A 16,454-nucleotide genomic window follows, 5' to 3' on the forward strand; every position below is an offset into this window, starting at 1 on the left:
ATGTGGACTACAATGAAAGTTACATTCTATTCTAAGGAAATGCTTATTCTGTTCCCTAAAGTTTACTTTACAAAAAAATATGTGAGACTGTCCCTTAACTTCAGTTCAGAATAGCAGCTGACATGTCTTCATGGTTGTCTTTAGCTTTTAGTGACATTAAAATTCAGTAGCCAAAACTGTAAAAGTGTCTCCTGCTGTCACAGAGAGCTGATGGATGCCCTTGATGGACCTCTCACAGCCACAGGAATATTGGACTGTGTCTGAGCCACAGGGCAGCTGCTGACAGGATGCTTCAGGTAGACAGAATAAGAGATAAAGCAGCCACACCACTGCTAATCTACCACCAGGCTAGTAAGATATCTCTGATGAGAGATATCGCACAGTGTCATATTAATCTGTTCAAATTGTGTTCATGATGGAGTTACTACTCCTTCACTGTGCTGTAGCTCATTACTGTGAATGTTCTAATTCGGTTCTGTGCAAGCTCCATGCCTCTTTATGTACAGTGTATCAATGCAATGTAAATTACTAATTTCTTTTATTTAGGCCATTATTGATTTATGAATATCAATTTGGAAAAATGCTGTGAATTTGCAGATCAGTATGGCTGTCACATTGCACCATGATCTGCACTACAATAGCAAATTTCTGTGGCTAAATGGAGTCAGTACTTGGATGTAGCCTCATCTGACAAAATTCAACATGGGAGCAAGGGATACTTTGCATCCTCTGGGCTCAACTGTGTTTCACACAAACAGGCTTTGATCTGTAAGGGCTGCAGCTGCTTTCAGATGTAAACGCATCTGGGTCCTACCAAAATGCCAGGTTGTAGCAGCTGTTAGTTCAAAGGGGGAGTGCCGGGAGCACAGCTATATTGATTCTGAGCTGACAGACAGAACCCTGCAGTAGGCTGGGTGGCTTCCTGGGACACAGAGAAGTGAGGGCTCATCTCTGCATCACTCTCAGCATGTTGCAGACAGGCTCTGACAGGCCCCAGGCAGTGCATGTACAGCCAGAGCCATGCACAGGGAGTGTTGTAAGGCTCAGTCAAATCAAAACTCATTTTTTTTTCTCTCACTAAGGCTATATCCAGATCATACTGTAGCTATGCGCCAAAGGGGGGAAGGGAGGACAGTCCCATGTTCTTTTTTGTCTCAGCTTTTATAGCAGCTACGGGAATTTTTTTAATTGTAAAAAGTAAGAGATGTTTTATTTTTAAATGGAGTCCAAGAAAGGCAGCTTTCAGCCTCCAGGTGGCAAGTTTCAGAAGCAATCACCCTCTCATGCAAATAGTTCCCTGTTTTGTCTCTGTTTTCACCCGCCATAGAGCAAATCCCTTAGGAGATAGAAAGGTGTATGCACAGCTGTGAGATTCTTCTGCTGGTGGGAATGTCGGGAAGGAAAGTGTTAAATGCTGAGGGTAAACAGCACCCAATTTGTTACCTAGTCAGCAGGGCAGAGAAGATCCCACAGATAAACCCAGCCTCGAAGCTTCTCCCCAGCTCAACTGGTTATTGCTCAGCGGCAGCTCTTACTCATCTGAATCTAGGTGGAGCTCCTTTCTTCCCTCCATTCCTCCCTCCCTCTCTGCTGTGTCCCTCCTGACTTTTCTCAAACATCCGTGCATGCGGCCGTAGGTACCGGAACTCACTTTCCGGGAGCTTTGCAGAAGTACCCACTGCTTTGCGTTGCTGAGTCTGCGGCAGAGACAGCTGTTCCCGTCCCGCCAGCCACCCCTGCCCTGAACAATGGTGAAGTACGGCCTCGACTACACGCGGTGCAGATGGATCCTACCCCTGCTCCTAGGCATAGGAGTCATCTTTGGTATCATTGCGCTGGCGGGCAGGGGCTGGCTGGAGTCGCAGACCTTGCCCTACGTGCAGCAAGCGTCGTTATGGCAGAACTGCAGGAGGCTGGGTGGGGAATGGAGCTGCGAGTCCCTCATGGGTTACGGTAAGCGCCTGCAAGGGTGGCGGGGAGCAGTCTCTGAAGCAGCGGGTCACATCTCCAAACTCATCTTCCCTCTGCTCTCCTAACTGTATCGCCTAATATCTGGCATTTATATATGAGGTTATGGGCAATAGGAATTGTCACTGAAATACATCAAGGCTTTTGGCTAAACGGGTGAAGAAATAAAATGCCCTCACCCCTGTGAAATAAAAAACTGATGGGTTATATAATACAAAAACCCCACACACATGGTAATGTATCAGTGCAGAAAATATTACAGCATTTTCTTCCTCTCTTAGAAGAAGCTGGTAACCTCTTCTCACTAATCACTACTTTTCAAAACTTAACGGCTACTGCTGATCAAATATCCAAACAGCAGGTTGTGTGGGTAAGCCTGGCATTAGTGTGACAAGCAAGTCTGAGTGCCAGCAAGAAATGAGGAGGTAAAAATGTAAGATGGTAGGAAAATATTCCCAGGGAGTGTCAGGCTGCAGAACGCTGCCCTGAAACTGCTCCGGTAGGTGGGTCGTGTGAAAAAGTCTCCTTGTGATTATGAAAGAAAGCTTTAAAAGATGAAAGGATTTCTTGTTTGTAATAAGTTTTGGTTAAGTATGCTATTAAACATGTTGTCGACCCAGGTGCAATCTTCAGCTTGAGAAGATGTAAACCACTGAGCCTGGAAGAAGAGCCCAAGAGAAGGGTCACTCTACATGTGCCCTGTTTCTTTTTTTTTTCCTTTTTTTTTTCCTTCTGTATATCTGCTATTGGTCATGGTCTGATATAAGTAATTGTGAATGAAGGGCTGTTAGCCTGAGCCAGGAGGAAAGTTCAAGTGTTCTTAAAATTTATGATAATTCAAATGAAAAGGAAGAACATTTTCTCCAAGGCTAAGAATCTCAGCTTTTGTTGTTGAAAATGAGTGTAAAAACACTTGCAGAAGCAGTCTCAGGGATCATTTATTACAGCTTTTCAAAATTGTTCCGGAAAGTTTATTGTACATCATCAAACTCTACCTTCTATGCACAAAATTTGGCTGTAATGAGTTAATTGTAGCAGGCCTCTGTGAGTGCTGGGCTCCAGGGCAAGACCAGTGCTACTGAGCATCACACCCAGTCCTGCTCTCAGGGCTCCACAATCAGCTGTGTGGCTGGGCATAAGTCAAGCCAGCAAATTGGCCTCTGGTACATGGCACTAGAGTGCAGGAGAGAGAACATGATGCTTAGCAAAGGGCTTCTCCCTAAGCTTCTCCTCCTAGACTTCCCAAAGAGTAAGCCGTCCTCTTGATCTCCAGGTTAGGCCCTAGAAAATGCCACAAATGCCTGCTTTAACTGGAGAGAAAATACCAAGACATTTCACCTTGCTTCTCTTGATAATATAAGAGAATTTTCACCTTGCTTCCAGGTCCTATATAATTGTTTGGCATTTTACTTCCTTCCTTATTCCGCCTCACTCTGATAGCCTTGAATTCTGCATCTGTATGCAGTTTCCCACTGGACAGCATCTACAGACAAACCAGTCCCTCTATGTGGACTATCCTACAGTGTCTGGGGTTGCCATGAATCATATCCACAGTAAGTCCAGCACTTTTAACGCAGATATGTTGGACTTGGTACACATATGCAGAATATTATATGGCGGCTATGTTGGACACTCTAATGATGTTTCTGAAAGCATTAGAAATGCTGTTCACGAGCTGCATGACTGCCTTATGCTCTCAATGGGCATGCATCCATCATTTGACCTCTTCACAGTGACTAAATACCCAGGAAACATAAGCAAATCCTCAAAATGCTCCTGGACAAAATTTCTAGGTAGAAGAGAAGAATATGTCTGGGACAATGGAGTCACTTAACCTGTGGGAGAATATGTAAAGCCTGTATGTAAACAGTGGGTGCATAGGCCAGGTGAGAGTGGATTACACTGCCAGGCTTCTGCCTCTGCAAGATTATGCCATTAAAATGCAGATCTTGTCCTTCACAGGGGTGAGTTATTCCTAGCCCATGAGAGGTCTGTAGATTGACTCTTAAAGATGCGATCTCTTGACCCTGTCCTGATCTTTCCAGACCTTTCCCTCAGACATCTTTTCTCCAGAGGTGGGTTGTGCTCAGATCCAATCCTGGTCTCTGTTTTTCTTTGCTCAGTGGTGTGGGATTGGGATTTTTCTTCTGTGACTCCTACTTTTTCTTATGCAGGGTACAGGTGGCTGATGCTGGTCTTGGATTCCGACCAAAAGACAAGGCCATGAGACAGCATCTCACTTGTGACATCCAGGTCTTGTGTTGAGCCTGATTCTGCCTGCCTCAGTGTTTAAACATAGGGTTTTAACAATTCTGGGATTGTGTTTATCCACTGTACTCCAGAAAGGCCTTGGAAAACAAGCAGTCAGCATCATGTGGGATGTTTAACTTTGTGCCAAGCTAAATACAGTGCTGGTTAAACAGAGTGTAATTATCCACCTTCCTGAGTGCAGAGACAAAAGACATGGTGTAAACATAAATGACAGAAGTGTTTTACATCCTTCCTGAGATGAGATCTCTTTCCCCCCTCTATGCCACAGTTTCCATCTTGTTTCTTCTGATCTTTACTTTCAGCTTCCCTGTCTAATCTGCCACTAGCTGGGTAGGTTCTGAAATTCCTGCGGGGATGGTTTCACTGATATATGTGATATGCATGTGTACTCCAGCAGCTGCCAGCAAATATTGTCAACATGACTTGGACAGTGTAGTTATCTTAATCCACTTCAGACATCTTCATCATATCATAATTAGATATAATTGTAACATTCTTGCAAGTTTTTAATTATAATGTGCAAATTCAAATCAAATGCTGCACGTGCAATGTTTATAATTCCCCTTGAATTTCTGCTGTTTGGTTTAAGATATGTTTATACACAGTCAGAAGACAGAAACCCAACATCATTGAGGTTGGTCAGATTAGAAGGGAAGCAGGTTGAATGTTTCATTGGCTGCACCAGTGAAGTTTGGAGTCTCCAAATAGCTGCTTAAACTGGCAGAATTAAAACCTCACAGGGTCACAGGGAAGACTTTTTTTTTTTTTTTGGAAGCCAGTAGAGTAGCTCCACTTGTGCAGTTGTCTGTTGTGAAAGCATCTGTTCACCCGTGATCTTTTGCAAAGTTTATGAGCTCTGTGAAGAGTGAGAATAGGAAGAGTTTATACAGTTATCTTCTCCAAGAGTTCAGATCATCTGCTTTAACCATATGACACTCATGTAGACTTTATCAGAAGTCTTTTGCTTTTCAAGCGTATTTAGTTCAAATAAATAGAACTTTCTAGGTAAAAATGTCTAGTGCATTGGGACACTTAGAATGCGTTGAGTTTAGGATGAAGAGCTGAGAGATATAAACAGTAGCTCTTCATTGTTCTGTCTTTATGAAGAGAGATGAAGACATTTGGATAGAGAATGAGCATGATATGGAATATATCTGTCTGGGACATGGCTAAGTTCACAAAGAAAATGCAGAGGTTAAACCCCACCATGAAGCTGGTATAGCACTCCTTTGTTTTTCTTGATCTTTGCTATATTGCTTCTCTTGAACAAGGTGTGTCTTGCAGACCTGAGACACTTTTTCAGTATGTAATTTTATTCCACTGTAGGCTTTGAAGATGTTTAAACATGTGTAGGTTTGTCTGGGGGAAAATAACTGATTTTATTAGTCTCAATGTGATGCACAATGGGGTGAAAAACTTGTGATCACACTTGTCCCATCTTATGTTCCACCCAGCCCTGCAGCTCTTCCATGTGCAGATGCTGCCATCAAAACAACTGAAAGTTTAAAGCTTGAAGTTTAAATTGAAGTTATCAGCTCATTTGCATAGTGCAAACAGAGTTCTTGGGGAAAAAAATCAGGAAAACGCTTTTCCACATCGCAAGTGGAATCCAGTTCCTCAGTTATTTTCACATCATAGTATTCAATTATAGCCTTTTTCTAGGATGTGTGGAGGTTTTAGTGGCTATGGAGATTAGTGGAGGGATGAATGATTTTGCCATGTGGAAAGGACACCTTCCTGCAGCTTGTCTCCCAGGCAAATCACTGGCAACTGTATTCTAGGTAATTCCAGTTTTATTTTGATCTTTGAATATTAGTGCAATACTACAAGATATGAAGGCTGGTATAGTATGATTATAATGAAAAAAATTACTTCAGATATGACAGTGGATGAGTATGGCTGCAAGATAAGTGAAAGAAGGGAATGTTGCAAAGGTAATAATCCTCTTGAGGAAAGAAATATTCTGCATCCCCTTTGATGAGATTTGCTTCCCCTGTTTTGCCTGTATCAGGCTCTTATTTCTGGAGAATCTTTTGCTATGATGAAGCATTCTTTATTATTCTGGAGGAGGAACAAAATGGAAATCACTGACTAAAAGGGTAATGATACAACAGCAGGTACAGTCCTCAGGGAATGATAGAACAGCAAGGTTCATGGTGTGGTTGGGATCAGTTTCCAAGCAGCAAAGGCCCTCTCTTGGTACTACACCTGCCGCTGGACTTGCACTGCTGGCCACACAGCTCTCTCTTCTCCGTCAGACCAGTGACTCATCACACCTGGGGCGCAGGACAGACCAGGCACCAAGTTTCACCATTGCCACGCTACCTACGTAAAACTGTTTTGCCTTTCCCCGCGTTCCCATAGCATCTGACAGCCAGCGCCTAATTCCAGGCGTGGGGAAACCCAGAGGGACAGAATGGAATACAGCAGGGCTTGGGAGGAGAAGCAAGCAGTCCCAGTGGCTCTTTGGTATCTGAGAGTGTCTGTACATTGGAACAGAAATGAAGCAAGCAAATAACTGTGCTTTTGAAGCAGGGACCAGCTGAAGTCACAGTGCCTTTATTGCAGATTTTCCCCAAAGTCAGGGTTCTGCATTTAACAGCTTTCAGAATCTGGTAATATCCAAGTAGATTTGTGAAAGTGTCCTTGCAGCTGGAAAACAAAGGCTCAGGATGTTTCTGACCAGTCCAAGGAAGCCTGTGGGAAAGCTCAGGATGGACCCCAGGTCTATGCCCTGTAAATGGCGCAGATTATGGGGCAAGCCTTGACTCCTTTGACGCAGGGTGAACTGAAAATGAAAGCCTCTTGCCGTTCCTACTGTATTGTACCATGAAATGGTTATATTTATCTAGAGTGATTGCCTGTAGTTTAATGACAATGTGTGGAGAAGCACACAATTTCCTGTCATCAGTCTCCTAAAAGTCTAGCGTTACCTGGGACTAACCAGTGAGAAATGACATTACAAGATTAGTTACTTAGTAATGTAGAATATTCAATAATTATTCAAAACACAGAATGATAGAAAATACAGTCTCAATTAAACATATAGAGTAATGAAAATATCACAACAGTGTATTTAAGGAACTCTGCTGCAAGAACGAAAGAAAAAATTCTATTTTTCCCCATCTTGTAGGGGACACTTCATTGTTTCTAAAAAGTTATAAGGAAGGGAATCAAGCCCAGAGAATTTAATTACCATGGCATTTTTCATTTCTCATCTGCAATTGCTAACATGATTTCCCTTGTAATTTAAGAGCTTGTCCTTTTATAATTTTAGTGGCAGATTCATTTAATCAGAGTATTTTCTAAATAATAGTTATGTTCTTGAGCAATTAATTTTACAAACCTCCCTTTAATAATTACAGTTAGATTGGGTGGAAAAATAGCAGTTATATAGAGGGTTCTTGTCTCCCCATCAGGAAATATGAACTGCTGGTGTTGAGGACTTTGTGAAGATCCTCAACACTCTGTGTTCAGGACCTGAAATGCTTGAGAGAGGATTCCATTCACTCACACACACACAGGAGTTATCTCTGCTGAAAGCACGTGGAAACTTGTGGCCAAGCTCTCAATTCTCTTCACCTCATCTCTTCCTCTGGCTTATTGAGGTAATCTGATACAGCAGAGCTGTAATAACTTCTCCATAGTCTGAACAGTGATAAGGGTGGCAAGATGCACTCACAATTTCACTGTAGGTTTAAACAGTCAGATTGCTTAAGTGGAAAAGTGTTACGTAAGAAAATAAATGAAACTCTCAAAACATTTTTTCACATTTCTATGTCACTTCTCACTGGCACCTTGTGTTGTTCTGAGCAATTTTAAACACATTGACTCAGTGAGTGTTGTAATGCTATGTTTCTTCTTGGTTAAGTACCATTACAAAATATCTCATTGGTCAAAAATTCCCAGGAACTCAAGGTAGTTTGTGGCATGATGGCAGTAGCCCATGTCCCAGAGGTATCTAGCTTCCTTCTACTAGTACTAAATCACACTTCAGATCACTTCAGGTGCATCAAATCTGCAATTTAATACATCTAATGTCACCTACTATGTTGACATATTCAACGTAATGTCACCTATTATGCACACTGTGCCCAAATCAGGCCCCAAATACAGGAAGTCTCTATGCAGTTCATTAAACAATGCCATTAGCACTAAGGAGCAAGTGATGAAAATTTTCAGGAGGCATTGTAAAACTGTTTAATTTGTAAGAACAGTAAATAGAATTAATGTATTTTTAAGAGCACAGAGCACCATTTCTGCCTATATGTTGGGGTTTTATTTTGCAAATGGTGAAATTTTGCTTCTAAGAGAAAATCAGGTCCAGATTCACAGCTGCTGTCTGTTAGAGGGAAATTCCCTAGTGCAAAAGGCAACTTTCAGCAAGGTTCCAGAACAAAGTTTGCTCACAGCATAAAAACTTCAGATCAAGAGTGAGAACAATACTTGGTGCATATGGAAATAAGATGTAAATTCAGTGTTCTTTAGTCTCAAATGTCTCTGGGAATATAAAACTTTAAAAGAACTTTTTTGGAAAGGTTCCACTCTGCTGTTTTGATTAGAAGTCCTAGTTCATAGCCTGTGTTATTATGAAAATTGGTTCTGTTTAATTCACATTCGATATTTCAGCCCATCTTTAACTCAGGGGAAGTTAGAGAGCAGGTACATCTTGCTATTCTCATTAACTGAGCTTATGTAAATGAACTGATTAATCAATGCCTTACCTGTTTCATTTACCTGATCCTCCCAACTCCCATATACACATCCAAGTGTAAGTAATCCTGCTTTAATTTAAAATAAATAGGAAAAAACAGAAGGAAAAAAATGTTATAGCATTAAAGTGTATGAGACTGAGTTTTAATCCTGAGATATTCTCAGTGTATGCAACTGCTTCTCAAGATAATGTGAGATAGGGGTACTCCCTGACTCTCATGAGCAAACCTTTAATTTTGAGGCACTATGTGTGCATTATTTTTAATAGCTAACTTACTCCCTTGGTGCTCACTTTGATGATGGCTCTACACCCTCTGCCACTTCTGCCTTCCTAGCGCTAAGTAAGCATCAGGAAGCAGCTCTCATTAATAGAACACTTGCAGAAGCCAGCTTATAAGTCAAGTCTGTACATGTCTGAGCTTATTATGAGATGAATTTGAACCACTCCCTGAAGATGTAACTGCTCCTCCCCTCAAATCCAAGTTGGAATAGCTTCTCAGTTTAATTGCTTACCTCAGTAAGAGGGGAGGGTTGCCGATTACACAGAGACTTTGCCTGTGTTTGTTTGTGAGTGAAGTCAGTAGTGAGGAATTAATAGGTTTTTGCTTTAAAGGAATTAAAGCCCTACAAGTCACACTGAACTATCACTTTAGCACTCAGCTGTGGTCAAGACTGCCTTCTGCTAATATGTACTGTGTTTTATTGAGAGATGACATATGCATAGAGGTTCTTGTCCTTAATGTTGTCATTTAAAATCATTATTGTGGGGTAATTGTTGTAAAGTCCTAATCCTTTCTTGTTTATATGGGACCTGTTACTGATCACCAAGAAACTTTTGCAATGACATCTTAGTGTGAACCTAAATAGGTCATTCTCTGTTTCCATGGTTGTCTCTTAAATAGTGGCAGGCTAAAAGCTGGTTCCAGGTCCCATAAAAATGGCTTTCATGTTATGAGATAATACTCTGCTATTAAATGAGAAATCCATAATAACTGCCAATGAACTCTAAAGAAGTAATGCTAGGGGAATTAAGAATGGAGTTACCAAAAAAGGAGTCACACAGAAGGACTAAAAATTATGTATTCCACTCCAAAGGTTATAAACTCACACAAAAAAAATTCAAAGGAAATCATCCAGTATTGACTACTGTTGGAAAGATACACAGAAAGTGAAGTTGCTTCAAAAATGATCAAGATATAATGAAGACAGAAACTCAGAAAATAGTGCACATCCAATCATGCCTTTGATTTTTTTTCTCATTTTATTCTGTTCATAAATTATGCATGCCTAACATATGATTTTTCCTCATTTGTACAGATTTCCTTTGAAACTATTTTCGGTCAATGGCTTTCAGTCTGCACGTGCAATTTATCCATAAGCTGCTTTTAATAGTTTTGGATTTATCTTGGCTGTATACAAACACATGCACATGGGTATTTCAATGCCAGCTCATGTGATCAGCAAACACTTGTAGAGATTTCAGTGTACATTTATTTTCAGAAATAGCGCAGAAATTTCCCATAGTTGGCATGTTGTGGAGTTGGGATTTCCAGGAGACAGGATATTGCACTGTTTAGTGTTGCACAGGTAACATGGGGAATCCAGAGTCCTGATGACAGTGGCTTGCACATACACTAGCAGCTTGTAACCCTTCAGCTGACAGAGGTGTGTTAATGAGTTTGATGGACCATCTTAAGATTCAGAAATCACATGTTCTGCTGTAAACATGGGCACTTTCACATAGAAACTTTCTCGAGGAGTACAAACCAAAGGGAAATGGGTAAAACCTGGCCAAAGCAGTCCCTTTTCAAAGTGAAGCGTGTGCTCTGTAGTGTTCACCACACCCTGAAGAAGAATGTCAGGTTGAGAAACCCAAGTGAGTTCAGCTCTGTTTCCAAAATAATACTCTTTCCCTTTAATCAAAGAGATGTAAAACAGGTTGAGCTTTGCAAACTCAGCCCAGAAACATTCTCATTACATACAACAGAGAAATGAATTGCCGCCATTGCAGATTTTAGTTCTTGTAAGAATTGCTTTGCAAGATTGTAGATAGAACTGCAGCATTTGTGTTTCTTTCCCTTGGTAGTATGAAGGATAATAGAGAAAAATATTAGTCTGTTACATTTTCTCCTCCTTTTTTTTTGTTCCTTTTGAATTAAAGATATTCTGTTCCTTTTGAATTAAAGATATCCTTCCTCAAATTGCTGCACAATTCACTGCAGTGTTAAAATGATCAGTCAGCAAGAACCTGTAGGTAATCGTTGGTGTCTTCAAGGTGGCAACAAACCTTTGTTTTTCTTCCCAGTGATAGTTGTGTATTTACCTTCCAGCCAGGAAGAAAATTTGGAGAGATATGTTCTTATTGATTATACAAGGAACAGTACTCCTGAATTCTCTGGGGTGACTTTTAGAAAATGTGACCAAAAGAGAGACTCGATAGTTTATGTGGTTTGGGGGTGCCAGATCAAGGAAAACAAGGGAATTTTATTGTGAATATTTTCCCATGTTTTGAAACACGTACGCCAGAAAAACAGGCATTTGCATTTGTCATGAGGGAAGTCGGCTTCCCATGCTATTTTCAAGGTACAACAGCTCTTTTTTGAGGGCACCATTTGGAGCATGAAAGATGGCAGGCTAAGGAAATACTAGGTCTGGTTGTTCGAAGTTTTGGCTCAACTTACTGCTGACCAAGGAAGTTTGTTTCCTTATGTGTGAAGCACAAACAGTGTTTACGCTTTTGCAAACTGTAAAAGCAAGTGAGTAAAATCAGGAAGGCGGGAAACTGCAGGCACTCAGTCCTGGATCTCTAATTAAGTCCATCAGGTTCCCCATGGCTGCAGCCAGCTGCAGGATATTCTGAAAGTGTTTATATGGTGCAGTCCAAGAGGTAGTCATGCTACCTCCAAACTGATTTAACTTTAATAGCAGAGTAATAAAGCTACGTTATTATTGAATTCTGTCTCAGTTCATTATCTTGCTCATAAGAAACCATGAGTTCTGTCCTGGCTTGGGCAGGCTCTTTCTGGTCTCTAAATTAGCTCACGGGTCTTCTCACACTGTAGGGAGTTTTAGAAGGCAGGCATTTATTTTCATTTTCCAGTAGTCACATATTACTGTATTCACTGTGGATAGCCCAGACTTTCACAAATCATTGGTGACTGACATACAAAACACTATTATCAGAAGCACTGTCCTTGCTCTGCTTGAGATAGGCATAAAAACATGGGTTCCTTCTGTCTGTTTGGGTTAGCAAGGTCTTGTTTTAAGACAAAATTGCTCAGAAAATTACCAGTTAGAAGGAGTTTTGAAGAGTGGATGGTGTGTAGCTGCCTACAAACCCTACAAAGTGTTCATGGGTGTTCTTTCAGCTGACAGAGGAACTAAAAAAGGGAGAAATAGGACTGGTACCAAAGTGTTACAGTATCCTGCTGGTATTCAAGGACACTTTTGCATAAACACATATTTCTTTTCTAACAAGCACATTTTAACTCTTAAACAGCCAAAACATCACCACCATTTTTGGGGCTGAGAAAACAGATCTCAGAAATTGCTGAATATTTTCAAAGACTCAGCTTGGTAACCTGTAACTGCTGCTCCCTCTGTTTCTCTTCTTGATTTGATGACAGTTGGACTGGATCCTTTCAGCTTTCAGCTGCCCTCTCTCCAGAGCCAAGCATACTTTCAGTTGGTGTCGCACCGGTGAGGATTCTTTGGTCTGGAGTACACATTTTTAAGAAAAAGCTTTGCAGTTAGAACAATTTATTTATGCTTTTGCTCAATGTTAAAACTAAAAAAACCCCGCAACATTAAAAGATAAGAAAATGTTTGGTCTAAATTAGCCACTTGTTTGTCAGTGGTTTTTTGATCAATTTAATTCTACTAATTCTGATATTTTTAAGGAATTTTAAGTTCTAGTCCTATTGGTAAAGACAGTAAGCTACTTCAGTGCTCCTGGCTGGCACAAGGAAAAATAAACATCTTGGATATAGAAACAGTTGCAATTATTCTTGCACAAAGCTTTTGCTACCTTTTACCCTAGAAAGGTAAGGTGTTTACACACTCAGACTTAGTAGTCTTAGACTATTGATAGCTGCTGCTTTTTGTAAAAGACACATGAAGTCAGTTCCTCAAAAATACCTCATAAAGACTCTTCCATGCAATCCTACTGCCTTACTTGGAGCTGCATATTGTTTTTCTTCCAATGTTGAGTTAATTTTTTTCTCTTCTGTAGAAGTGACAGTCACAAAATTGACTGTTAAGTGATTAAGCAATGCCTCCAAGTGATGTAAGTATCCTGCAACAAACATGTCTCTTCTTGTCATAGAGCCATTGCCCAGCAGGCTGGGCGTGTGCCCAATCTGCTTTCATACAGTCACAGCATTTGTAACACTTCTTCAGGAAAAACACCTGGGTGAGCCTGGCGGAGGAGGGAGATGCTGGCATAGGCAAGGTGCCACCACACATGGCTGCAGACACCAACCATGCCTCCCTGAGCCTCCAGCCCAGGTGATGCTCCCACCCCAGAATCTGGTGCTCTTCCATCAGCTCTTGGGAAGCAAGGCTGACCTTTGGCAGACTGGCAGTGAGCGAGACGGAATGCCTAGGACTCCTGGTGCCTCAGAACTTGCTGGGCAGGCAGCTGTTGAGTCTGCTCTAGGAAAGGACACTCCTTTGCCTGGGAGTTTTGTACCTAACCAGAACCAGTTGTGCACCTAAGAAAAACCATCACCTCTACATGTCCTTGTCACTTTACCCTTCTGACAAAAGTTATAGTTCTTGTATGCTGGATGGCAGTGAGGTCACAACTGCTGAGAGACTTCTCTTATGGTCAGGTGTCACTTTTTTGCCTTTTAGAGGGGTAACAGAGTGGCTGGGAGCAGGAGTGTCTCCAACAGGGTATACTGAGCAGTATAATAAATTCCTCTTCCTGAGTGTTTCTTCTAGTACTCTGCCTGAGGTGCTGTCCTCCCACCTGTGCCTCCACATTCAAGCCTACTGTAAACTCCCAGTGATAAGAGTTTGGGCTAAGATAATGGGCTAGAAAATGAGATGTAAGAACATGCTAGCTGTCCCTATCAGTCTTCTCAGGCAGCTGCCTGTTTACAGGAAAAAAATACAGCTGAAAAGCCCTATAAGCAGACAGAAAGTTTTTTGGCATAAGAAAGAAAATGGACATGACATAAAACTGAAAATACACTGCAATAGCTAGAATGAAGCAGGGATCATAAATCAGGGGGGATGAAAGGGAAATTTGTTTTGATGGACTTATGGGAAGAAAAGGATATCTGGAAAATCCTGATCCATTTTTCTCATCTAATATAGTGGTGGTATGGGGCCTGGGGGAAGAGCGATTTGTCACTCACTAGAAACAGGCCAGTGGCTTTCATGCATACCTGACTCTAGTCATGGGAAAGTCAGGACAATTTGCATTTAATTACTTGCATGTTTAAAGCAAACAAATTGGCAGGTCACTGGATATCAAAAATCTTAACTTGCACAATTTCAGATGCAACTTTTACTGAACAGTGTGCACTGCATTTAAGTTGAATTGTAATTATCATCAGAGTTGTTTGAGATATGGTAATTTTTTGGCATTGCTGCTGTATATATTTGGTTACAAGCCAAAACCTTACAAATGCATAGTGTGTAGAGGGGATGAAGACTGTAGATGCCTAGCAGACTTCAACTACTTACTCAATTTAAAACATAATTTTAAAAGTGTTAAAATGGGTTTTTTACATTTAAAAGAGGAGACACTTTGATCTCTTTGAGTGGTAGTTGCTCCTCAAGTTTTAAAATATTAAATAAATATTATTTTTCCAGTTATTATGCCAACATAATATGCTTTGCTTTGACATGTTATAACATAAAGTTATATAATTTGAAAATTAAAGAATTAATATCCTGAACAAGCTTGTCAAAATGAAGTGGTTCTAAATTTGTACCAAAATTAGAGGTCAAATTTCTTTACAAAACAGATTCCAAATCCTTAACTCCGTTTAAGACACAGAGCTAAACAAAGGCTGAAAAGCAGAAATCTCTGAATTTTGACATTTGTGGGCTACTGCCACACCTGTAAGTTTGCATGTGCTTGTATGAACTTTTCATTTTAAAGGAAGAATTAAATTCACTTCAGGGCAGTCTAATTCCCCTTATCCATGCAAAATGAAGCTGATTTTATGGCATCTGCTGAGGTAACATTTGTTATTAAAGGAGGGTGTCCATTCCTACATTTTAAAGCCATTTTTGTCTAGATTCTTCATTGTTAAAGCTAAAGAATAAGCTTGCATGCAAGCCCCATTGGAATCCGTGTGAGAGGACAAAGCTGGCATTTTTATGCATTCTGCACTTAATGCATGATTTTTTTGTGGAACTAAAATGTTCACCTTTAAGAGGAGAGAAAGATCCCATGCTTTCTTTTTTGGGAGCTAACCTTCTTTTCACAGTTTTTAAAATGAACCTTTCATTATGAACCACAGAAAAACAATCCAAAGGATTTTTTTTATTGTTTTTGTTCCTTTCTAATGTATCTTCCTTCTGATTTCAGCTTGGGGAAGAGCTGCTGCTGCGACATACCTGGTTGGCTTTCTACTTCTAGTCATCTGTTTTGCTCTGGCCATCATAGCATTTGCCATTGACACACTTCGGTTCAACTTCATACGTGGGATTGGAGGCTTACTTTTTGTGGCTGGTAAGGAGTCAGGCTTAAAGTATGCAGATATATCCATACTAGAACTGATTATTTCCCTCAGTCGATTCTATTCTCAAGTCTCTGCCTGTGTGCACCTCAGCTCTCTGGGAAAACTCAAGTCTGTCACAGCAGTGGATCAATTTTTAGATCCTCCAAAATGTGGGTGATTTTAGCTACAGGTATTATGGAATGGGCTGGATGTTAAACATCTTTTGTTCTCTCCTGTTTCTTCAGCTGTGTTCTCCATCATGGGCCTGGTCATTTATCCAGTAAAGTTCTCATCTGAAATGGAAATGACAGGAATTAATATGTTCAGCTGGGCTTATGGCTTTGGCTGGACCACCGCCATTATGGAAATATGCTTGGGATTCTTCTTCTGCTGCCTTCCTAACTATGAAGATCAGATCTTGGGTAATGTGAAGCCCACGTATTTTTACTCTTCCCCATAAGCACCTGGAAAACTGTTTTCATATTCCAGAGATATCTGACAGACTAGCTATGTTTTTCAGAATATTGTCATCAGATGTTAGTAGAAAAGGCTGGAAACTTTTCAAATGTAAAAAAAATGGCACTGGCATCTGCAATAAAGTTATTTACTCTATTTTGGACCTTTATATCTGTTGTGGGTTGCTTAGATAAACTGTAAATGTTAAAAGATGTAGGTTTTCCTCATTCATTCCCATGAGTGGGGTGCATGTGGATTCCATTGCATCTTCAATACAGTCATATTTTTAATTAAATTTAGAAAAGCCTTTTAAACTGGCAATTAACAGAACAATGTGTTTCACCTTCCTGAAGGAAAGCAACTCAC

The 16,454-nt window shown here is 40.6% G+C and overlaps 1 protein-coding gene across 1 annotated transcript; it reads left to right on the forward strand.

Moving 5' to 3' along the window:
• Positions 1 to 1,618: 1,618 nt before the first annotated feature.
• On the forward strand, positions 1,619 to 16,244 carry LOC135411592 (p53 apoptosis effector related to PMP-22-like). The gene is made up of 3 exons (XM_064649365.1): positions 1,619 to 1,953; positions 15,500 to 15,643; positions 15,878 to 16,244. The coding sequence occupies exons 1-3, from the start codon at positions 1,749 to 1,751 to the stop codon at positions 16,090 to 16,092; spliced, it is 564 nt and encodes a 187-aa protein (XP_064505435.1). The 5' UTR covers positions 1,619 to 1,748; the 3' UTR covers positions 16,093 to 16,244.
• Positions 16,245 to 16,454: the final 210 nt, after the last annotated feature.

Source organism: Pseudopipra pipra, chromosome 3 (assembly GCF_036250125.1).
Source record: "Pseudopipra pipra isolate bDixPip1 chromosome 3, bDixPip1.hap1, whole genome shotgun sequence".
Taxonomy (NCBI): domain Eukaryota; kingdom Metazoa; phylum Chordata; class Aves; order Passeriformes; family Pipridae; genus Pseudopipra; species Pseudopipra pipra.